The sequence below is a fragment of the Garra rufa genome, chromosome 16 (assembly GCF_049309525.1).
Source record: "Garra rufa chromosome 16, GarRuf1.0, whole genome shotgun sequence".
In the NCBI taxonomy this organism is placed as follows: Eukaryota; Metazoa; Chordata; class Actinopteri; order Cypriniformes; family Cyprinidae; genus Garra; species Garra rufa.
The window spans coordinates 20627047-20651991 of NC_133376.1; the positions used below are offsets into that span (position 1 = coordinate 20627047).

General features: G+C 35.8%; 2 protein-coding genes across 2 annotated transcripts in view; both read left to right on the top strand.

Annotated features, from left to right (window-relative positions):
* The window catches only part of adam19b (ADAM metallopeptidase domain 19b), a 40196-nt gene extending 25622 nt beyond the window's left edge, over positions 1-14574 (top strand). The window contains exons 10-23 of the mRNA XM_073820370.1: positions 434-518; positions 603-742; positions 825-1002; positions 1110-1199; positions 2085-2280; positions 2756-2861; positions 4421-4634; positions 5633-5710; positions 7228-7336; positions 7435-7576; positions 7684-7771; positions 9941-10162; positions 13086-13180; positions 13274-14574. Of these exons, the coding sequence (XP_073676471.1) occupies positions 434-518; positions 603-742; positions 825-1002; positions 1110-1199; positions 2085-2280; positions 2756-2861; positions 4421-4634; positions 5633-5710; positions 7228-7336; positions 7435-7576; positions 7684-7771; positions 9941-10162; positions 13086-13180; positions 13274-13304 (1774 nt within the window). The 3' untranslated portion in view covers positions 13305-14574. The remainder of the gene's footprint in view (positions 1-433; positions 519-602; positions 743-824; positions 1003-1109; positions 1200-2084; positions 2281-2755; positions 2862-4420; positions 4635-5632; positions 5711-7227; positions 7337-7434; positions 7577-7683; positions 7772-9940; positions 10163-13085; positions 13181-13273) is intronic.
* Positions 14575-16781: 2207 nt separating this feature from the next.
* Positions 16782-20282, top strand: LOC141288642 (putative monooxygenase p33MONOX). The gene is made up of 4 exons (XM_073820805.1): positions 16782-16970; positions 17497-17598; positions 17740-17921; positions 18853-20282. The coding sequence occupies exons 3-4, from the start codon at positions 17810-17812 to the stop codon at positions 19053-19055; spliced, it is 315 nt and encodes a 104-aa protein (XP_073676906.1). The 5' UTR covers positions 16782-16970; positions 17497-17598; positions 17740-17809; the 3' UTR covers positions 19056-20282.
* Positions 20283-24945: the final 4663 nt, after the last annotated feature.

Below are 24945 nucleotides of genomic sequence, written 5' to 3' on the forward strand. Positions count from 1 at the left end.
AACAAAGACACGGGTCTTTAGGAAGTTTTATTCGTCCACAGGCATCTTCCCATTATTTTTCCCTCTTCTTATCTCTTGGAAAGCAGTAGACTTACATCACTTCTCTTGTTGGCCTTCGACTAAAAATTACAATCAAAAGCCGCACAATGTGGCATCGTATCAGTATTTTATTTTCAGAGTTGTGTTGAGGTAAAAATAGCAACAAGTAGCAGCAGTAGTTCACACAGTGCAAAATGTCTAAAAAAACGATGTCGATTTTTTAAATAACGTAAATCTTTCATATTTCCGTAAGAGACATTATTTATGTTATATTAAGCCATACAAGTAAACTCTCCATTTTAATGTAATTTTCAGTTCAGCTAGTCAATTGGTCTGATTTGATTCTTCCTTATTTGTATTGTCGTTTCAACAGTTGTTTTTGTTGTGTTTGTAGGGGTGTTTCTTTTCAGGGCACGATCATTGGTCTGGCTCCCCTTAAAGCCATGTGTTCTGAATACCAATCTGGTGGAGTCAATTCGGTAAATTGACCTACAGCATTATTCCATTGAGTTTTTATACGCCTGTGGACTCAGTTTTTGTTTAATCTGCCTCTCTCTTTGTAGGACCACTCTAACAGTGCTGTAGGAATCGCTGCCACCATGGCTCATGAGATGGGGCATAATTTTGGTATGAGCCACGATAGTCCAGGCTGCTGTCTCGCTCAGCCCGAGCATGGAGGCTGCATCATGGCTGCTGCCACAGGGTGAGAACAGGAAAAAGATGACATTTTTGATGAACTGTCACTTTAAAATCAACATATCGACATAAAAGTCTGTGTTCTTCAGGGATCCGTTCCCTCGCGTCTTCAACCAGTGCAATCAGAAAGAGCTGAAGCGCTACCTGAGCTCTGGTGGAGGGAAGTGTTTATTTAACCCTCCCAACACCAGGGTCATGTACGGGGGCCAGCGCTGTGGAAACGGATACCTGGAGGAAGGAGAAGAGTGTGATTGTGGGGAAGTAGAGGTCAGGAGAGAGTTTCATTGCTTCCTCTGTCTTGTTTTTTCCCATGCTATGATTCCAATTGATCTTTCACTCTCACATTTTCCGTTTCTGTTTCCTTCACTACAAAGGAGTGCTCAAGTCCCTGTTGTAATGCCAACAACTGCACGCTGAAGATCGGAGCAGAGTGCGCACATGGAGTTTGCTGTCATGAGTGCAAGGTGACTCATCTCACACTCTCTACACCCTTAATTGTGGTGCAGCATCAGAAAAACTGAGAAGTGAAAAGTTCGTCACATTTTTAAAGTGGTGAATATAATTAAATAAGAAGAAAACAAACAAACAACAAAAAATAATTTTAGTGTGGTATGTATGAATGAATGAATGAATATATAGAAATTTTTTTAATAGTATTTTAAAGGGATAGTTTTTAGGATTAATTCCTCACCTCCATGTGATTCCAAATCCTTAAGAGCTTCAATCATCTTTGGAGCACAAATTAAGATATTAATGATGAAATCTTTGAGTTTTCGGACCCTCCATACAGTAGACAGCATTGCAACTGACATGTTCCCAGGCCCAGAAAGTAATTAAGAACATCATTCTCTTGTGAATGGTGGCAGAGACTGACGTGGAGGAGAAGAAATTGTTGAATAAAGTAAAAAGTTTTCTTGTCTTTTCTTTCAAGGCCTTGAATGTGTCAGTTGCCTTGCTGTCAATGTAGGGTCAAAAAGCACTCAGATTTCATCAAAAATATCTTAATTTGTGAATAATTATGAACAAAGGTCTTACGGGTTTGGAATGACATAAGGGTGAGTAATTAATGACAGATTTTTTATTTTTGGGTGAACTTACCCTTTAAGTAATACTTTTATCCTTAATTATTGTGTCAACTAATACAACTCAGTGTTTATACACAGGATTTGATGTCTGCTAAATGCTTTGTCCTTAAATTGTTATAATAATAGTATTATTTAAAATGTAGACAAGCATTTTAGAATATCCTTGCTCTCAAATGTCCATTGTTGAAAGTGTAGTTCTCTAGCTCTATTGTAAATTAACACAGTGTGATCTGTTTATTTGTTCCTGTTTATCTGTTTATCCAGTTGAAGAGTCCAGGAGTGATGTGCCGTCCACCTTCAGGCTCCTGTGATCTGGCTGAGTATTGTGATGGGAAATCAGAGTCCTGTCCTGCTAACTTTTACTTGCTGGATGGCAGCAGTTGTGCGAGTGGCAGTGCCTACTGTTACACAGGAATCTGTCTGACACTGGAGCAGCAGTGCCTCTCTCTCTGGGGCAAAGGTCTGTGTCTGCCAAAGTCTGCTTAAAGTCACACAGTTTAAAAGTAACACCTTAAAACCAAGCACCCAATATTCAGTGAGTCACGGTCTCCACAAACATAGCAGCACAACATTGATGAACAGTAAATTACCATATTAGTATGATTTGTAATGATGCTGGAAATTCAGCTTTGCCATCACAGGAATAAGTTTCATTTTCTTTTATTTTTTCCATTTTCCAAAGGAAATCCATGTGGGAGTGTACTGTAGTTTACTGTACGGCATATACTGTGCTTGGCTGTGATCTTAGTTTCTGAATGTGAGGCCATCTGCTGCTCTCTTTAGCTATCAGAGAAAGCCTTTGAGTCCAGCTGAGTTATACTACGGATTATAACATTCACATAACCATTAACATAAACATGAGATGTGAGTAGATGTGTTTGTTCTGTTCTGTTCTTGTTCCGCAATAAAGCTAATGTTTTGTCTCTGTGTCTTAGATGCCCGTCCTGCTCCTGATCTTTGTTTTACTGAGGTAAATAAAGCAGGCGATCCCTATGGAAACTGTGGGAGTTTCATGGGTACATACAGGAAATGTACTGAAAGGTGAGATGCATTTACTTAGAGCTACACTAACGGTCAAATGTTAAATATATTAGGATTTTTTTTTGCTCTTATGCTCACCATGGCTGCATTTATTGGAGCAAAAATTCTGTAAAATCAGTAATATTATTACAATTTTAAAAAACTGTTTTCGATTGCAATATATTTTAAAATGTAATTTATTCCTTTGATGCAAAGCTGAATTTTCAGCATCGTTACTCCAGTCTACAATACAATACCATTCAAAGGTTTGGGGTCAGAATTATTTTTATTTTTTTTAAAGAAATAAAAAGAAATTCACCTGCATTAAAAATAAATGAATGAGACATTAAATGCTGTTCTTTTAAACATTCTAGTCATCAAAAAATTCAGAAAAAAAATAAGTAGCAAAAGCTGTATTCAACATTAATAAAAAAGAGCTATTATTAATATCTGAGCAAATCAGCAAAGGCTTTCTTGAAGATCATGTAACACTGACATTCAGCTTTGTCACCCCAGGAATAAATTGCAATTTAAAATATATTTAAGTAGAAAACTGTTATTTTAAATTTTGATAATATTTCACAATATTACTGCTTTTAATGTATTTTTGATTCAATAAATGCAGTGAACATAAGAGATTTCTTGTAAAAACATTAAAGGGGTCATCAGATGCCAAAGTTCATATGATTCTTTAGGGTCTTAATGAAAAGTCTATAATATACTTTGGTTAAAAATTGTCAGTAGTAGTGTAATAAAACACCCTTTTACCTTGTCAAAACCAGCTCTGCAAAAAATCAACTCATTTTATTGCATGGGCCCTTTAAATGCAAATGAGCTTTGCTTGCCCCGCCCCTCTCTGATGTGGGATTATGAGCCATAATGCTTACTTTAGCTGCGTTTTGCAGCTAAACTTGCCAACAAGCACATTATTAAGAAAGTCCGTTTGCAAAGAAAACCTATATACTCACTTCTGCTGTGGGTGAAGCTGCATCAGGAACGTTTCGCACGAACTAGATGCATATGTAGATCGGGATTGCCGCTTTCCTTTTTAAAATCAAAAGTAACCTTATCCTCTCCGTCTTCAGCGGCTCAGATGTCGGGAGTAAATGATGACTGCTATGTTCGTTATTACATCCAAAAACAAAACACCTCAGTCGCTCAATTTGAGACATTCTTGTCTTCTGCTGCACCTGAGTCACACAAAAGGTGATCGGAGTCGGACTGTTTCAGCTCGTTGAGGGCGGGTCTAAGGTAAGGCGCTCATGTCAATCAACTGTCGTAGGAGCGGACTCTGTCGGTGTGCCGTCACACTGACAAGAAGCTGAGAATGACCTGATTTTAAAAAAGGGATATTACTTTTAACAAAATTAAAAAAATACCACTGGGTGGATTATTATCGTTGTAGGGTGGTTGTGTACACAAAACTGCCAACACACATTAATGTTCAAACAACATGTAAAAGTTAGTTTTGCATCCAATGACCCCTTTAATAAATCCTAATTATTCCAAACTTTTGACTGGTAGTGTATGTCATCATCATTTGGGCCGATCAAAGACTTGGTGTTGGTTCTCTGTTTCAGAAATGCTAAATGTGGGAAGATTCAGTGCCTGAGCACTGCCAGCAAGCCTTTAGAATCTAACGCCGTCGCCATAGACACCAACATCCGGAATGGTCAAGAGAAGATCCTGTGTAGAGGCACACATGTGTACCAGCGTGGTCAGGGTAATGAGGAACAGAGTGACACCCTAGACCCAGGACTGGTTCAGACTGGAACCAAATGTGGAGAGAATGCGGTAGGTACTGATAGACTGCATAGATCTAATAACAGATTGATTTAAAGGATTAGTTCACTTCCAGAACAAAAATGTACAGATAATGTACTCACCCTATTGTCATCCTTTCTTTCTTCAGTCGTAAAGAAATTATGTTTTTTGAGAAAAACATTTCAGGAATTATCTCCATATAGTTCCTGCGAATTTGAACTTCCAAAATGCAGTTTAAATGCAGCTTTAAAGGGATCTAAACGATCCCAGCCGAGGAATAAGGGTCTTATCCAGCAAAATGATTGGTCATTTTCTAAAAAAATTGAAATGTATATACTTTTTAACCTCAAATGCTTGTCTTGTTTAGCTCTGTCATGCGCATGCGTACTCTGTGTAATCTGGGTCAATACAGTTTGTGTCAAAAAACTCCTATCTCATTTTCTTCTCCAACTTCACAGAACGTATTTTAAGATAAAACCCTTATTCCTCGGTTTAGAGCCCTTTGAAGCTGCATTTAAACAGCATTTGGGACTTTCAAACTTGTAGGCACCATTGAAGTCCACTATATGGAGATAAAACAAAAAAACTCAAAAAAAACATTTCTATACGACTGAAGAAAGAAAATAATGAACATCTTGGATGACAATGGGCTGAGTACATTATCTGTATTTTTTTGTTTTTGTTTTAGAAGTGTTCTTTAAAGGGACAGTTCACCCAAACATGAAAATTCTGGAATTAATTACTCACCCTCATGTCGTTCCCAACCTGTTAGACCTACGTTCATCTAAAACAAATCAAGATTTCTGACCCTACATAAACAGCAACACAACTGACACGTTCAAGGCCCAGAAAGGTAGTAAGAACATTGTTAAAATAAATTACAATATCTTAATTTGTGTTCCGAAGATGAACGAAGGTCTTTGGAGCGACATGTCGGTGACAGAATTTTCATTTTTGGGTGAAGTGTTCCTTTAAGTGTGTTGAGAATTTATTTAATGAACTTTTTGCTTCATTTTCTATCTGAGCAGATCTGTTTTGAAGGGGAATGTCGCAATGCATCCTTTCTTCAAGCCGATGAATGCAGCGCCAAATGTCATGGCCACGGCGTAAGTCAATACTGCTTATTTTCTACATAGAGCAGAGTGAGCTTTTTTGCACATACATGGTCATTTCCTCTAATTGTAAAAACCATCTATAACAGTCAGTCACTATTCTCGTTATTAGTCAAGCGGGTTAATATTTATAAACATGTCTGATTCCAGTGTGAGTTGTGTCTATCTATATAACTAATTCAAGTGATGAGTTCAATTGAGGATATGATGAAATATCTGGGGAAGTTTTTCAGTAGTGTAATCACTTCCACTGAATGCAGGTCACTATTATGATACTTTATAAGGCAGCATGTTTTACACTACAGAATTAATATCCGTGTCGTGGGAAAGATATAAAGAAATAGTTTATAAAATTGTCATCATTTCCTCCCTCTAGTGTTGTTTCTAATTAGTATGATCTTTCAGAGGAATATTTCTGAAGACTTTTTAAGCATCTGGCAAGGTCCTGAAAGTAAGCTAATAAAAGTACTGTAGTCCATATATTTTGTGTGCTATATTGGTCCATATTTTAGTCTTTTCTTCTAGGTTTTCTAGGTTTCTTCTTTTTAAAACACTGTTTTTTCATGCACCTGTCAAGTTTGAGATTTTGGGCTTTTTGGGGTTTCATAAAGTGTTTTTTCAGACTAGTGGAAAGAAAACACACAAAAGACACTTTTAAGTGTTTCTTTTATAGCACTTTATCTATTTGTTTCAATAGATTTCAATTACAATCCATATTTTTAAAGGCCGTTAAATCTCCACTTCAATAACACTTACACACACCAAACTTTACATTTCTATTCCTGTCTATATTGTGAAATGGACTTCATCCAGTGTTTATATTTGTGACCCTGGACCACAAAACCAGTCATAAGGTTAAATTTGACAAAAGTGTGATATATACATCATATGAAAGCTCAATAAATAAGCTTTCTATCTATGTATAGTTTGTTAGGATAGGACAATGTTTGGCCGAGATACATCTATTTGAAAATCTGGAATCTAAGGGTGCAAAAAAATCAAAATACTGAGAAAATCACCTTTAAAGTTGTCCAAATTAAGTTCTTAACAATGCATATTACTAATCAAAAATTACATTTTGATAGGTTTACAGTAGGAATTTTACAAAAAATCTTAATGAAACATGATCTTTAATTAATTTTTCTAATGATTTTTGACATAAAAGAAAAATCAATAATTTTGACCCATACAATGTATTTTTGGCTATTGCTACAAATAAACCCCAGCGACTTAAGACTGGTTTTGTGGTCCAGGGTCACATTTATACTAGAAATGTATGCAAATTAGCACATATTTCATTAAATAATGCCTCATTTGCATATTTAAACCTAACTTTCTGGAAAACCTGTAATACAAAAACTGTTTGCAATTATCAATGTAATCAATTAACTGGTGTAAGTAATGTGATAACTATTAGTTAATTTGTTTTACCCTATTCACCTGCTGTGTCTTTATTTGCAGTTGATCTATTCCTTGTTTTTCAAAAAATGTTTTTGTGTGTTTCCTTTCAGCTTTGTAATAATAACCACAACTGTCATTGTAACTCGGGTTGGGCACCACCGCTTTGTGAGACGTTCGGTTCAGGAGGAAGTTTGGACAGTGGGCCTGTGATCGCACACAGTCCGTCAACAGACACTTAATAAAAATGAATATTTAGTTGAATGTTGTCTTAATTTTGCTTTTTTGTTGATGTTTTGTTCTTGTCTTATCTTTTGCAGGCTACCTTTATATTGTCCTGGTTCTCCTGATACTGTTTTTCGCTCTGGGATTGGTTATCATTGGTGTCTGTTGGTGCCGCTGCAAACAGAAGCTCCTTTCCACCAAAAGCCCCACTCTTCCTGCTACCCATATATGCATCAAGTAATCGCCTAGATTCTAAACTGTGAAATGAAAACACGTACATGCAGTGATCTTCATGTATTTGGCACTTCTTGCATTTGAGAATGTGTTATTTCTCTTCTTGTCAGTGTTCCAGACACCCCTGAGACTAAAAGTCACACGACGGGTCACGCCAACCCAGTGTTCCAGCCAAAGAAATCTCATGCTGATGAACAGGTGTGAAGTTGTTTTGTTGTCAGCGTGGGTTCCATATATCCATCCAAAAGCACGGTTTCGTGCATCATTGGCTTTGTTCCGACAGCAAGCAAAAATGTCCTGTATCCAACACAAATCCATTTAGTTGTTTGTTGTTCAAACTGCAAAACGACACATGGAACCAGATCCAAATTCATCCATATCAGTGCTATTATTAACTAAAACTAAAGCTATTAAAAATCATTTTCATTAATTGAACTATACTTAAAAACCTAACTGAAAAATTGGAAATGTACAGTGTTGGGGGTAACACATTACAGGTAACGCAAGTTGTGTAATAATATTACTTCTTCCAAGTAACTAGTAAAGTAACGCATTACTTTTTAATTGACAAGAAAATATCTGAGTTGCTTTTTCAAATAAGTAATGCCAGTTCCTTTTTCCCCCCATTTAATGATTAAAAGCTCTCCTGTCCCCATGTTAAGAGAAATTGTGAGTAAGATGTTACTTTAGTTCTATAATAAATGTGAACATGCAAAAAAAACAGGTACAGTATTCCTCAAAATGAATAAAAACAGTGAAATTCAAAGCAAACCTGCAATAATTAAATTAAATAATACAAACATCCTTTATGTATTTAATCCCATTTTATTAACCAGTGTCTTTGCTGCCAAGCTTCGATGATCAAATTCATCCATACTAATAAGCAAAAGTTACTCAAGATAATCTAACATTTGTTTTCCTTTTTTTTTATTGCTGAAGACTTGACATTTTTTCTTCTGTGGTCTACTGTACAGACTTAAATTTACTTTTCTCTAAGCCTGAGGCTTTTGGTGTGAAAAGGCTTTTACATTTGACAAAAATAGAACTTTTTATATTAAAAACAAACAAGCAAGCCCTGCCCAGATTTAAAAAGTAACGCAAAAGTAACGTAACGCATTACTTTTTATAAAAAGTAACTAATGAACATAAGGTAACTCAATATTGTAATGCATTACTTTTAAAAGTCACTTTCCCCGACACTGGAAATGTAACACTGGCAACTAACTAAAATTAATAAGTTAAAGTTGAATCATTAAAATTGAAATACAACTAAATAGAAATATATATTTAAAAAAAATGAATAGGCACAAAACAAAATTACTAAAACGTAAAATGGAAATGTGAAGGGAAGATATAAAATATAAAAGCTAATTCAAAAATATGAATAAATACTATAATAGTCTACAAATAATACTAAAATAACACTGATCCTTTTTGAGGGAATGCACTTCTGAACAAGAAAGTTAGATTTAAAATGTGTTTTCCTTCATTTTGAACAAAATAGAAACTAACCAGAGCTTAGGGGAAAAACACCCCAGATACTTAAAATGTTTGAGTTAAGATACCCATAAAAATCAATTTCAGGGGTTGAATATCAACCCATAATAAAAATGCAAACTAACACGAGCAGATAAAAGAAATACAATCCCTTTACAATCTTTTCACAATGACAGTGACTCTTATGTCTCTTGACATTCATTCATTACTATAGCAACTGTTGGAGAAATACTGAATATCGATCTGATTTGATTCTTTACACAGTGACAGTGTGGAAAATACATTTGAAATGGTGCAGCCATTGTGACTGAAAATTACCCGCATTCCAGCATCCCAAGAATCCTTGTGAAATATATTCATTGTTATGCTAAAATTCATTATTCATATTCAAATACAGTCAAACCAAAAATTATTCAGACACCAGATATAATTTTTTATATTTTTTATTAGTGGGTGCAGGACACTATAGTTCGTCTATGTAAGTGAGGATAGCAAAATCAACTGTGATATATTATACCTAAAAATTCTTCATGCAGTGGACTACCAGTAAAACTCATACAAATTTGGGACCTAAATTTATTCAGACACTTTGACCTGACCCTGTTTTGCTTAAGTGTTTCTTTTATTGCTAATGTTTATTGCATTGCTTGGTAATTGGTCAACAAAGTACTGATAGTTGTGTAAATATTGTCGTACTAACAGTTGTCTGAATTTTTGGTTGATTGTAATCCATTACATACCTTTCTATCAAAGTTATCTGACATTATCAAGATATTTAATTTTTTAAACTATAGCGAATAAACTGTGATAATGTGAGAAATGTTAAAGGTGTTTGAATACATTTTGGTTTGACTGTATTTGCGTTCTCAGGCCAGTCCTCGAGCAAGTCCTACAGGTCCACCTAGGTCCAGACATTCTGTTGTTCGGCCCACTGTGAAACCACCTCCAATTCCAGCCTACGCTGCACACAAGAGGAGTTTACAGCATTCAGAGCCATCCCAGCCGTCATCAGCACCCTCCAGAACAAGACCACTACCACCCAACAGACCCCCTCCACCCTGTCCCATAACCAAACCCTCCCAGCCTGCAGAGGTGAGTGTCTTCCTCTTGTGATGTGTCCTCCAGTGCAGTATTTCTTAACAATTAGTCTATTTGCATAATTGTGACAGATAGGGATGTAACAATATTATCAATATTGTAATATCGCGATAGCAAAACTGTCTCTATATGGTCTCCTGACAATATCAAACGATAGGTCTTCTGAGTAAAACGTGTGTTTTTTAAAATATATTTAAACTTCTTATTCTAACATAAAAGGGTCTTTAAATTTGTGTTTTGGGCCAATATGTTTTGGCACAGTATCTGTCAAACTAAAACCGAAAGCCCAATATATGACTTCATATTGGGATATTATCATATCATGAGACTTATTTTGTCAACGCAAGTCAACCCAATAATGGAATATGGGTAAAATATTAATGTACCAACAACAAGAGAACCATACAAAGCAACTGTTATTCATTTTTAAGTGAAATACAGATTTAAATACTCAATTCATAAATTCAATAAAAGGGTTCACCCAAAAAAATTAACTTCTGTCATTAATTACTCACCCTCTCGCGTTCTAAACCCGTAAGACCTTCATTTATTTTTAGAACACAAATTAAGATATTTTTGATGAAATCTGAGAGCTTTCTGACCCTGCATAGACAGCAATGCAACTACCATGTTTAAAGGCCATAAAGAGAGTAAAGACATTGTTAAAATGCTGTATTTGCTGTATTTTGCTGTAATGATCTGGAAATGTTCTTTAATGTGCACATTGTAAGTAAATCACACGCAGAGTTTTCCCCTCCCTAACAAAAATTAACCAAGGTTTTACTACAAATAAAGCCAAAAAAGTAACCACAATCTAAATATGGTTTTGCTACACTAACCATGGTATTTGTAGTAAAACTGTGGTTATACAAATGGTAGTCAATATGCTAAAATACCATGGTTACTACAATTTTATATAACTATTATATAACTATATTAACTATAATAAAACCATGGTTAATTTTTGTAAGGGCTTCCATCTGCGCTTTTATGGAATTGCGTAATGCTAATTTGCCCCGTTTAGTAAATTTGGCCCCAGGTCTGTTCAAACAAGCATTACACAAATCAGTTCATTTTGCAGTTTGATCAGATTTATTTTAACAGTTTATTAGCTCATGAAAAAACAGCTGGCAAACCCACCAAAACAATAGAAAAAAGCAGCAAATACCCATTTTTCTGCAAATCATCTGCTCTCACTTCCAAACAATGTTCATCAATGTACAGTCAAACCCGAAATTATTCATACCCCTGGCAATTCTGACTTAAAGTTACTTTTATCTAACCAGCAAGTTTTTTTTTTTTTTTTACATGGAAATGACAGCTTTTCCCAAAAGATAATAAGACGATGTACAAGAGGCATCATTGTGGAAAAAATATTTCTCAGCTTTTATTTACAGTTGAACAAAAAGTGGCATGTCCAAAATTATTCATACCCTTCTCAATAATCAATAGAAAAGCCTTTATTGGCTATTACAGCAATCAAACACTTCCTATAATTGCTGACCAGCTTTTTCTCCACTGGTATTTTTGCCCATTCATCTTTAGCGATGAGCTCCAGCTCTTTCAGGTTGGAGGGTCTCCTTTCCATCACCCTGATCTTTAGCTCCTTCCACAGATTCTCAATTGGATTTAAGTCAGGACTCTGGCTGGGCCACTGCAAAACATTAATGTTTTTGTCTGCTAACCATTTCTTTACCACTTTTGCTTTGTGTTTTGGGTCGTTGTCGTGCTGAAATGTCCACTGGTGCCCAAGGCCAAGTTTCTGCAGACTGCCTGATGTTGTTGTTGAGAATTTTGATGTATTGCTCCTTTTTCATGGTGCCGTTTACTGTGATTAGGTTCCCTGGTCCACCAGATGATAAACACCCCCAAAACATTAGGTTCTCACCACCATATTTGACAGTGGGGATGGTGTTCTTAGGGGTGAAGGCTTCACCTTTTTTATGCCAAATGAAGCCAACATCATTGTGGCCAAACAATTCAATTTTTGTTTCATCTGACCATAAAACAGAAGACCAGAAGTCTTCTTTGTCCAGATGAGCATTTGCAAAGGCCAAGCAGGCTTTTGTGTGCCTTGGTGTGCAGTGCCTATCCTCCTGGCCGGCACAGGTGTCACTTTTGGCTTCCGACCACGTCCTCTGAGATTTTTCACAGTGCGTAACGTCTTGTATTTTTTAATAATACTTTGCACTGTAGCCACTGGAACTTCAAAATATTTAGATATGGTCTTATAGCCCTTTCCTAACTTGTGAGCAGCCACAATGCGCAGCCGCAGGTCCTCAGTGAGCTCCTTTGTATTAGCCATGACTGTCCACAAACCAACAGCAGAGAGCTTCTGTTTTTCACCTGTTGAGTTGAATAAAACAGCTGTTCCCAATGAATCAGGGTAATTAGGATGCTTTAAAAACAGCTTGGACTATTTGGAATGGTATAGAACTTTGGATTTTCCCATAGACTGCAACAGTTTGCAAAGGGTATGAATAATTTTGGACATGACACTTTTTGTTCAAATAAAGGTTAAATAAAGGCTGAGAAATATTTTTTTTCCACAATGATGCCTCTTGTACACCGTCTTATTATCTTTTGGGAGAAGCCTGTGTCATTTCCAGTCCAAAAAAACTTGCTGGTTGAGTAAAAGTAACTTTAAGTCAGAATTTGCCAGGGGTATGAATAATTTCGGGCTTGACTGTATATTCCAAGCCAACATCTTCTGCTAAAGGACCATCTACCTAAAAGGATATGGAGATAAACAGGGCTTACCTGCCCACACCTTTCCACTGTACAATGTATTCTTGTGGCCCTGCCATGCGCTTACCAGAACATTATGTGACTCAAAACATCACGTCTGTCACATAATAAATTAACTGTTTACTGACTATGACTGCAAATTCTAAAATATTTGTTGTGTTTCATCCAGATGTCGCCTAAGAACGGCTTGCCAGTTTCGCCAGCCCTATTGCAGAAAGGGAAATCCACTCTGATGCCCCCTTCTGGGCACTTCCAAAATGTCAGGTAATCAGAAGAAAGAAGTCATAGGATGTGACATGGAACACAGTTATTATTATTAATCATTAGTTGGTAATACTTGATATGATTGTGTTTTAGGTTCCAAAGGGAAGTTTCTGGAAAGAGCTGAGTCGCAGTGAAGCTCAACGGAGCGCTACATCGATCAACTCTGCACCTTTAAGATGTCTTTACGAGTGACCAATCAAACTGCTTCACTCAACGTGATGCCCGCCTTATTGACTTGAATACAGAATGAAGGATACCTTCCAACTTCTTTCAGGGGGTGCAGTGCCACTACTCCTGTGCCATATCTTGCATTAGCTTTTTTATGTCTATTTATTACAGAGACCTCAGAGAAACAAAGAAACAAAAATACTATTAAGTATGGCATTATAATCCAATAAGAGCATGGGTCATCTGAAAGAATATCTTGCACCGAGAATATGAAATGTACATTTTTTGCACGCAGTAGTAACATATTGTAAGTACATTATATACATAGAGTGAACTTGAAAATGAGAGCAGATTTGTCTAGTGATGAACTAACTTGCACTGTCAGTCCAATTTAGTTTAATACTATTGTTAATCTGTACTCAGGAAACAGCTCTGCAAAGAAATATTCAAGAAAAAAAGAAAAAAGATTGTTTTCATAGCAATAATAGTTCAAAAACTCATGAATTGTGTAGCACTGGGTTGTTTTTAGGTTCAGTTCTGTGTAGTCATATACTATTTATAGTATGTACTGTATAAAGAGCTTAAAAAGTATCGCACAGGGGTATTTGCGATGATGCTGGATGAGAAAGAGTTCAAATTACATAATGGTGCTTTTTTGAGTTCTTAAATGAGAAAATGAGAGAAATATTCTCAAACTACCTTTTTAGATAACGCTTGATTAAATGTTCTGTTTAATACGGGCATTAACCCAGGGAATGTATTTAGGTTTAAATAACCTATAAACATGCAAATGTGTATCTTAAGTTTTTTATTTTTAATTTTAATTTGGGAAAGAAAATTTCTAGATAATTCCTTATAAGTTCTCCTTGCATAATGTTTTGGAGAACTATGGCCAATGTACTGGTTTTCTATCAGATTTTTCATGTTGTAGTTGTAGTTCAGTTTATTTATTCATACTGTTAAGTTTTAAAATGCAATGACGCTTTACAATTGGTTTTACATCAATTTTTTTATTGACAATAATGTTTATCGTGAAAATGTTTATGTATTGTGGATGTAAAGGTGGCTTGATATTGCAGACTGCATAGGAAGTCAGAAAAAAAGTCATTTTTATTCAGCTTAATTTTAGTTTCTTTCAAGAAAAATAAAAAGGTTGTCCTATGCAAAATGCTATAATGCAGTGCCTTCCATGTTACGTCGGAAATAAATTTTCATTTTATCTTTAATTAATCTTCATCTTTATTTAATTAATCTTATTGTAATCTTTAATCCATTAATATTGTTGATTATATTATTATTTTTTGTCTATGATTTTAAATATATATATATATATATATATATATATATATATATATATATATATGTTTATATTTATATTTATATATACACTGCCGTTCTACAATGTGGGATCAGTAAGATTTGTAATGCAGAAAAAAAATATTTTGTAAAATATTATTGCAATATAAAATAACAGTTTTCTCTTTTAATATACTTTAAAATATAATTTATATCTGTGATCAAAGCTGAATTTTCAGCATCATTACTCTAGTCTTCATTGTCACATGATTCTTCAAAAATCATTTTAATATGCAGTTTTATAATTTTATAATGGGACCTGTGATCATTTTTTCAGGATTCTTTGATAAATAAAAAGTTAAAAAGAACAGTGTTTATTCAAATTTGGGGTCAGTAAAAAAATTATTTTTCATTTTTTTAAGAAATTAATACTTTTATTCAGCAAGGATGTGTTAAATTGATATAATGTGATAGTACAGCCTTATATTGTTAGAAAATATTTCTATTTTAAATAAATGCTGTTCTTGTTTAACTTTTTATTAACCAAAGAATCAAAGAAAGAAGTACCAGAGGTTTCAAAAAATATTAAGCAGCACAACAGTTTCAAAGCTGATAATAAATCAGCATATTAAAATGATTTCTCAAGGGTCATGTGACACTAAAGACTAAAGTAATGGCTGATAAAATTTCAGAGCTGTGTCACTTAAATAAATTATATTTTATAAGTACAATAAAATAGAAAACCAATATTAGAAATTGCAATAATATTTCACAATATTGCTGTTTTTTTCTGTATTTTTTATTAAATAAATACAGCATTGATGAGCATAAAAGACTCATCAAACATAAAAATATTACTTAATATTACTTTTTAATATTATTTAAAGGATAACTATTGCCAAAATGCAACCTGTTTTTTTTTTTTTTTTTTTTTACTGTAAACGAGATAAACATATATCTAAAAGCATAATTACAACAAACGAGCCGTTTTTGAGATTGACTGTGAATTCGTTTTGTTTTCAATGGCCGGTGAATGGGAATACTAGGGGCATAAATTTGACCGCATCAAAATCGATATTTTTACAACACTAAGAAGGCTCGACACACCATGAAACTTTGCTCGAAGTATTGCCTGGGTCTCTACACATGAACTCGAGCATTGAGAACATTGTTTGTGTACACACAGTTTACTAAAAAGAAAGGTTTTGAACAACTCACTTACACTGTTTGAGTTTCCGCTCGCAGCCGTCTTGCCAGCCAAGAAGTGTCGATCTCCAAATGCGAATGAATGGACTCCATAGGGCAAAATATTAAGCTTATATGAGGCTCTTTTTACAACTAGAAGGTTAATATTGTTTTTAACTTGCGACAAAACAACGAATTAGCCGTGCATTTATATATGCTTTAGGAGCTATCCATCTTTACACTCCTCGCATTCGGAGATCGACACCTCTTGACTGGCCAGCGGAAACTCAAACAGTGAAAGTGAGTTGTTCAAAACCTTTCTTTTTAGTAAACTGTGTGTACACAAACAATGTTCTCAATGCTCGAGTTCATGTGTAGAGACCCAGGCGATACTTGGAGCAAAGTTTCATGGTGTGTCGAGCCTTCTTAGTGTTGTAAAAAAAAATCCATTTTTGATGCGGTCAAATTTATGCCCCTATTATTCCCATTCACCGGCCATTGAAAACAAAACGAAATCACGGTCAACCTCAAAAACGGATCGTTTGTCGTAATTACGCTTTTAGATATATGTTTGTCTCGTTTACAGTAAAAAAAGCAGCCCAGGTTGCATTTTGGCAATAGTTATCCTTTAACTATCACTGTTTATATTTATGTAATGTATACTTCCATGTTAAGTATTCAGATCACACACACGCATTCACAAATATTTTTTTATTAGTTTATGTCATTGACCTAGGTACAACCTTTATCCTCAACGTTTGACTTTATTTGTCTGTTATTCTCAGACTAGTCGTATCTAAATATAAAAAGGGTTGTTGACTCCTTCAAATACAATTAAACGACCTTCTTGCGGTTTCATTGGGCTTTGCTGGAGGTGTGTCGGAAGTCAACGCCCTCATGCTGCGGCGGGGGCTTTTATTTTGTAACGTTGAACTTCCTGTCCGTCATTTTGGCAGTACGTGTTGTTCTTGCTCTCTTTAGGATACCCTTACGCTCGGTTGCAAAAACACAATTTAACGAAGCTTTTTCGGTATTTTTCGATTTCATCAGCATACCACCACCAAATATTTAATTTATTAAACATGGACCAAATGGAAGACCCCGCTGGATCGGATAATAAACGAGCTATAGCGCGGAAAAGGTAGGATTTCTCTTGTAAACAACGGCCTGTTTATCAGCGCTCGGAAGCTTCTAGTTTTTGGATAGCAGCCATTTAACCACTAAAGTAACTGGATAAAATCCAATATATCGCTGTTGAATGTCAAGAGTGCTGGATTAACGTCACTAGAAGACATTATTAAATTACTATCAGCTATTTAATGTTGCACATTAGCTGTTGGGATCAGTTAAGCAGTGTCATTGGACTAGTGTATTACGGCCCCGAAGGTCCAGCATTGCATCGCTTATTTTTATTACGTATTTTTTTAAGTGCAGTACATCAGTTGAGGTTCGTTTTTTACTGTAAAGCGTTTTTTTTTGTGATATCTAAGATCTTTGTTGAACTAGCGCTAGATGAATACAGTTGCGTAATGTTGTTTTGCTGTATTGCTGTTATATTTAGTACTATAACAATGGAACATGATAAGCATTTCCCATGGGAGGGATCTCTGTTTTATGACGCACCATCGGTTACATATTAAACAGCTGTTTTCTTTCCTTTTATATAGGAGTTGAAGATGCCAAAAGAGGACTTCAGAGAGGACAAGCTTTCAACATCAGCAACGTCCGTCACTTTGTCCCTCCCCTCATCCCCTAAACACCAGGAACAGGTGAAAACACTGTTTCACAGCTATGTTTTGTAGTTATAGACTGTTTAAGTACATAATTGGAGTCGTAATGTGCAATAGAACAGTCTGCTACTGAAAGTAATATACTGATAATTTATCTCTTTTTTTTTTTTTTCCTGACAGGCACTGGATTAGCCAGAGTCTTCACCACAATACTCCATTTAGGTCCAGCAGTTTCAACACAAGCGTTTCAATGGGAGGTAACGAAGGAGGTGGACGAGGAGGAGATCGATGGAGCCTCTTCGGTGCGCGGCCCATCGTGCAGAAATCCCCCACTGACCCAGGATCAGAAACCAAGACACCTGGCAAGAACCTGTTATATGAATATATTACTCTAGCTTTTTTGAAGAGGTTTAATTGTAACCTTAGATTTGTTTGTTCATTCTTCTCAATATTTGTTCAACAGTGAAGGTTTTTTATTTATTTATTTTGTTTATTCTGTTTGGAAATTGACTGTATTCAGATTTCATACAAGGTGATGAAAGTGCTTAAAGTACTTAAGTTTGACCTTTTAAATTGTAAATGAAAGGCACTGAAAGCCCTTGAAAATAGCATTATTCCTGAAGAGGTACTTTTGAAAAGTGCTGAAATTATTGAGAGGCAATGTATCTATAAAATAAGTGTTTCATTTTTTCAATAAGGACGTATCTTTTCACGTCAAATTCAACAGTTCAAAAACATAATACTCTTTTCCCTTATTTCATTTGATGCCATAAAACGGTAGTCTTGTGACTTCAATCATTCAAATGATTCACAAGCAAAAAAACGATTAAATGAAAAGTGTTTTTATTGCTTGTAAGGATTTTAAAAGTTGGAGCTTTTCAAAACTCTGAATCAGTTAAACCATTGGGTCACAAAATGATTTTCTGTTTCGAAACGCTCCAATCAGATCGCATATCACAAATCATTTGATTTATATCGGGACTTTGGAGCAGGTTTGTGAATAATTGGACTTTTATCACGGAACTTCAAATCACGTATCGTGAATCATTTGATTTAGATTGGAACAGTTTGTGAATCATTTGATCTAGATTGGAACTTTGCGTATCGCAAATAATGTGATTTAGATCAGAATGGGTTCGTGAATCATTTTTGCGAATTGAAATGTGACTAAAAGGCCGAAATATAGTAAGATATTATAAACCTTAATGTCATGTGTATTGTGGAAATCACTATATAAATTCACAGTAAGAGCAGGAATGTGTGTTAATGTAAAGCATGTTTTCATGATTACAGGGGGATTTATGCTGCAATCATACTTTGGTGTTCAGAAGTCCAATACAATGGATGCCATGAAAACCCAAGTAAACCTCACGGTTGAAGACCCCGCCAATTTCAACTCTCCTAAGATCGAGATGAGCGACGAGGACGGAAAGAAAACATCCTGTCACAGACTGAGACATCGAGACATGAACATTCTCACTCCTTCCGGCTTCTGAACACCACAAGTCTTAAACTCTCCTAAGCTTCCTCGCCTTTATATTCACATTATAGCACAAAATGACAACTGTCACATGCCATTTTATAGTCTCCTGTGAGTAACAACATACCAACGTGTCCCGTTTCCCCATATAACTATAATAGAATTTCCCTTTAAATTAGAGATGTAGAATCTCTTCAATTAGTGCCAAGCTTCATTGATAGTAGTTTTTGTTTTCCCCCTCCAAAAACACTTTTTTACATTTTGAATGTTTTTTTTATTACTGTGTGCTATGACAAAGTGATTGCTTTTAAATATTGTGGTTTAAATCTACCACAAAAAAAACATACAGGCAAAATATGCATAATTGTCAATAAGCATGTTTTTAGGTGTGAGATGCATTTACCAGTACATCCGTTAACAGTAAATCTTAATTTAGTGGACCATTTTGAGAACTTGTATATAGTTGTGTAAACCTGTTTCAACAGCATTTTGCAATAGATTGATGGATTTCATCAGTGCACATGTTGTAGTTAAAAAGCACATCAACAGCACAGCATACTGTTTGTTCCCACTATAAAACATGCAATCTAAAAGTCATATAAGGCTAAACAGTCAGGTATCCATCTTTCCACATAGTTGAAACATGTTTAAACGTGACTTAACTGAACTGCTTATTTAGTTCAAGTTGCTAATTTATTTTAATAATTGATAACATTGGATTAACGTGGTATTTTATGTTGTGTGGTTCCCCGTGTGCAATAAGCAACAGCATTGTTTGTATCAGCATGCTGAAAGCACCTCATTTCTATCACTGGGTCTCACACTTCATTTACTTTTTTTTACATTTCGCAGAAGTCCTTTTATGTATAGTTTTGTGGTATTGTATTTTTCTTTATCAAACACAGCATTAAACTACTATTTACATGATTTGCTGTACATTCTAAAGCTGGAATCATTTTACTGTTGATTTTTTGTACATTTGTAGTGGAAATGCTTTGGCTTTACAATATTCCACTCTGTTCGACTTGACATGTTGTAATTTGTTTTCTGTAGTGCTTGAATCTGTTTTTAGTATGTTACATTTTGTAAGACTGAAATGGCTTTGGCATCTCAGGCCAAACTGTTTAACACCAGTCACCTGTTGTAGTGCTATCACATATTACCTGTTCATATGGCTCAGTTTAGGTATTTGATTCCTATAATAAAACATCGCTGTCAAGCACAATAAACAATTTTGATTGTGCGTTTTTTGTTTTGTTTTTTCAAAAACTTGTGCCATGCTACAATAATTACAGTATGACTGTTCCTGCAATTCTTAAAGGGGTCATGACATGTACATGCAAGTTTTATTTTTAATTAAAAAAAGAAAAAAAGAATTGCATTAACAGTGGCTGGAATATTTCAAATTTGATTCTATTCAACACTGAACATTCAGTAACTGCAGGAATAGCAGTAGTGTGCCCATGCGTCATATTTTTAAAAAGAAATTAAATTTGGAAGGTAATTACTGATGATTTAATTTTTAACAATGAAAATGTCTTTTTTAAGGTGAAATATTCACAACCATGTTGAATTAAAGTCATTCCCTGAAATTACAATATTTTTTTTTTCTTTTTTACTTATGTCATTGAGTTACTTAAAGGGGTCATCGGATGCAAAACTCACTTTTACATGTTTGAACATAAATGTGTGTTGGCAGTGAGTAAACACAACCACCCTATAATGATACAAATCTACCAAGTAGGATTTTTTTAATCTCAAAACTAATTTAACCTTTTTTTAAACTAGGCCAGCTTCTTGGCTGTGTGACATTGGTGTAACACTTCTGATTTCTTAAATAAGGAACAAGTTACAAATCACCTCATTCTCTTCACACATTCTCAGTTTAGTCCTTATGCCGCACAGTGTTCATTTTGACAGGCATTTTTAATTTAGACTTAGCCTTTATCTTGAGATGAAAATGCTTAACAGTCACATTTTAGTAATTTGAGTCTTTCATAGTTTTAGTCTAGTTTTAGTCAACGTAAAGTCATTGAATTTTTGTCAACTTTTAGTCATTACATTAAGTCAGACTGCACTTACCAACATTTATTTTGGTAGACATTTTATAGTCTTCAAATAAAAATAGTCAATAATTCTTTTCTCTTTAGACTAAATCAATTAAGCTTATGAGAAATTCGAATCAAGGATTGAATTAGGAAAAACTGGAAGAAATTTTCAGTCCTGGGTAGAGATACAAATTAAACTCTTTTTACTGTATTTTACAGTAGGTTTACTTAACATGTATACATAGAATCAGGTCCCAGATGGGTTCGTCACTTTTTGAGGTCCCCTTGAAACATTTCCATTGTGCTCCATGCTATTTGCAGCACTTTTTTGTGTTTGCAGCGCTTTTTTTTGTGTTTGCAGCGCTTTTTTGTGCTTGCAGCGCTTTTTTGTGTTTGCAACGCTTTTTTTGTGTTTGCAGCACTTTTTTTGTGTTTGCAGCGCTTTTTTGTGTTTGCAGCGCTTTTTTTGTGTTTGCAGCGCGTTTTTGTGTTTGCAGCGCTTTTTTTGTGTTTGCAGCGCGTTTTTGTGTTTGCAGCACTTTTTTTGTGTTTGCTGCGCTTTTTTGTGTTTGCAGCGCTTTTTTGTGTTTGCAGCACGTTTTTGTGTTTGCAGCGCTTTTTTTGTGTTTGCAGCGCTTTTTTGTGTTTGCAGCGCTTTTTTTGTGTTTGCAGCGCTTTTTTGTGTTTGCAGCGCTTTTTTTGTGTTTGCAGCGCTTTTTTGTGTTTGCAGCGCTTTTTTTGTGTTTGCTGCGCTTTTTTGTGTTTGCAGCACTTTTTTTGTGTTTGCAGCGCTTTTTTGTGTTTGCAGCGCTTTTTTTGAGTTTGCAGCGCTTTTTTTGTGTTTGCAGCGCTTTTTTGTGTTTGCAGCGCTTTTTTTGTGTTTGCAGCGCTTTTTTGTGTTTGCAGCGCTTTTTTTGTGTTTGCAGCGCGTTTTTGTGTTTGCAGCGCTTTTTTTGAGTTTGCAGCGCTTTTTTTGTGTTTGCAGCGCTTTTTTTGTGTTTGCAGCGCTTTTTTTGTGTTTGCAGCGCTTTTTTGTGTTTGCAGCGCTTTTTTTGAGTTTGCAGCGCTTTTTTTGTGTTTGCAGCGCTTTTTTGTGTTTGCAGCGCTTTTTTTGTGTTTGCAGCGCTTTTTTGTGTTTGCAGCGCTTTTTTTGTGTTTGCAGCGCGTTTTTGTGTTTGCAGCACTTTTTTTGTGTTTGCTGCGCTTTTTTGTGTTTGCTGCGCTTTTTTGTGTTTGCAGCGCTTTTTTGTGTTTGCAGCGCTTTTTTGTGTTTGCAGCGCGTTTTTGTGTTTGCAGCGCTTTTTTTGTGTTTGCAGCGCGTTTTTGTGTTTGCAGCGCTTTTTTTGTGTTTGCAGCGCTTTTTTTGTGTTTGCAGCGCGTTTTTGTGTTTGCAGCGGTTTTTTTGTGTTTGCAGCGCGTTTTTGTGTTTGCAGCACTTTTTTTGTGTTTGCAGCGCTTTTTTGTGTTTGCAGCACGTTTTTGTGTTTGCAGCGCTTTTTTGTGTTTGCAGCGCTTTTTTGTGTTTGCTGCGCTTTTTTGTGTTTGCAGCGCTTTTTTTGTGTTTGCAGCGCTTTTTTTTTTGTTTGCAGCGCCTTTTTTGTTTGCAGCGCTTTTTTGTGTTTGCAGCGCTTTTTTGTGTTTGCAGCGCTTTTTTTGTGTTTGCAGCGCTTTTTTTGTGTTTGCAGCGCTTTTTTGTGTTTGCAGCACGTTTTTGTGTTTGCAGCGCTTTTTTGTGTTTGCAGCGCTTTTTTGTGTTTGCAGCGCTTTTTTTGTGTTTGCAGCGCTTTTTTTGTGTTTGCAGCGCTTTTTTGTGTTTGCAGCGCCTTTTTTGTTTGCAGCGCTTTTTTGTGTTTGCAGCGCGTTTTTGTGTTTGCAGCGCTTTTTTGTGTTTGCAACGCTTTTTTTGTGTTTGCAACGCTTTTTTTGTGTTTGCAGCGCTTTTTTTGTGTTTGCAGCGCTTTTTTTGTGTTTGCAGCGCTTTTTTGTGTTTGCAGCGCTTTTTGTGTTTGCAGCGCTTTTTTGTGTTTGCAGCACGTTTTTGTGTTTGCAGCGCTTTTTTTGTGTTTGCAGCGCGTTTTTGTGTTTGCAGCGCTTTTTTTGTGTTTGCAGCACTTTTTTGTGTTTGCAGCACGTTTTTTGTGTTTGCAGCACGTTTTTGTGTTTGCAGCACTTTTTTGTGTTTGCAGCACGTTTTTTGTGTTTGCAGCACTTTTTTGTTTGCAGCACGTTTTTGTTTTTTCAGCGCTTTTTGTGTTTGCAGCACGTTTTTTGTGTTTGCAGCACGTTTTTGTGTTTGCAGCACTTTTTTGTGTTTGCAGCACGTTTTTTGTGTTTGCAGCACGTTTTTGTGTTTGCAGCACTTTTTTGTGTTTGCAGCACGTTTTTTGTGTTTGCAGCACGTTTTTGTGTTTGCAGCACTTTTTTGTGTTTGCAGCACGTTTTTTGTGTTTGCAGCACTTTTTTGTGTTTGCAGCACGTTTTTGTGTTTGCAGCACGTTTTTGTGTTTGCAGCACTTTTTTGTGTTTGCAGCACGTTTTTTGTGTTTGCAGCACGTTTTTGTGTTTGCAGCACTTTTTTGTGTTTGCAGCACGTTTTTTGTGTTTGCAGCACGTTTTTGTGTTTGCAGCACTTTTTTGTGTTTGCAGCGCGTTTTTGTGTTTGCAGCGCTTTTTTGTGTTTGCAGCGCATTTTTTGTGTTTGCAGCACGTTTTTGTGTTTGCAGCACGTTTTTGTGTTTGCAGCACGTTTTTGTGTTTGCAGCGCTTTTTGTGTTTGCAGCGCGTTTTTTGTGTTTGCAGCACGTTTTTGTGTTTGCAGCACTTTTTTGTGTTTGCAGCACGTTTTTTGTTTGCAGCACGTTTTTGTGTTTGCAGCACTTTTTTGTGTTTGCAGCGCGTTTTTTGTGTTTGCAGCACGTTTTTGTGTTTGCAGCACTTTTTTGTGTTTGCAGCGCGTTTTTGTGTTTGCAGCGCTTTTTTGTGTTTGCAGCACTTTTTTGTGTTTGCAGCACGTTTTTTGTGTTTGCAGCACGTTTTTGTGTTTGCAGCACTTTTTTGTGTTTGCAGCACGTTTTTTGTGTTTGCAGCACGTTTTTGTGTTTGCAGCACTTTTTTGTGTTTGCAGCGCGTTTTTGTGTTTGCAGCGCTTTTTTGTGTTTGCAGCGCGTTTTTGTGTTTGCAGCACGTTTTTGTGTTTGCAGCGCTTTTTGTGTTTGCAGCACGTTTTTTGTGTTTGCAGCACGTTTTTTGTGTTTGCAGCACGTTTTTGTGTTTGCAGCACTTTTTTGTGTTTGCAGCACGTTTTTGTGTTTGCAGCACGTTTTTGTGTTTGCAGCACGTTTTTTGTGTTTGCAGCACGTTTTTGTGTTTGCAGCACTTTTTTGTGTTTGCAGCGCGTTTTTGTGTTTGCAGCTCTTTTTTGTGTTTGCAGCGCATTTTTTGTGTTTGCAGCACGTTTTTGTGTTTGCAACGCGTTTTTGTGTTTGCAGTGCGTTTTTGTGTTTGCAGCGCTTTTTGTGTTTGCAGCGCGTTTTTGTGTTTGCAGCGCGTTTCCGTATTTGTGTTTGCATTGCGAGGATTTGCAGCGCCTGTGTTGTCAAACTGATGAAGATGTTTTTTTTTTATTTGTTGTCGTTTTTTTCTGTTTGCATGTGTTTTCTTAAGTTGCAGCGCGTTGAGCTCTCTCGGCCACCGTACCCCCAAAACTGAATGTAACACACACATACACACACACACACACACACACACACACACACACACACAAATACACGCAATTTATGTTTAATAGTGTTGGATAAAAAGCTTTTTTGTGTCATAATCCTTGTTGCATATTGTTACATCTCACCCCAGGGTATGTTC

Excerpts from the sequence above, each read along its gene's own strand:
- LOC141288642 (XM_073820805.1), top strand. The coding sequence starts at position 17,810 with ATGGGAGGTAACGAAGGAGGTGGACGAGGAGGAGATCGATGGAGCCTC. Across the intron at positions 17,922-18,852 it reads ATCAGAAACCAAGACACCTG|GGGGATTTATGCTGCAATCA; the intron begins GCAAGAACCTGT and ends TCATGATTACAG.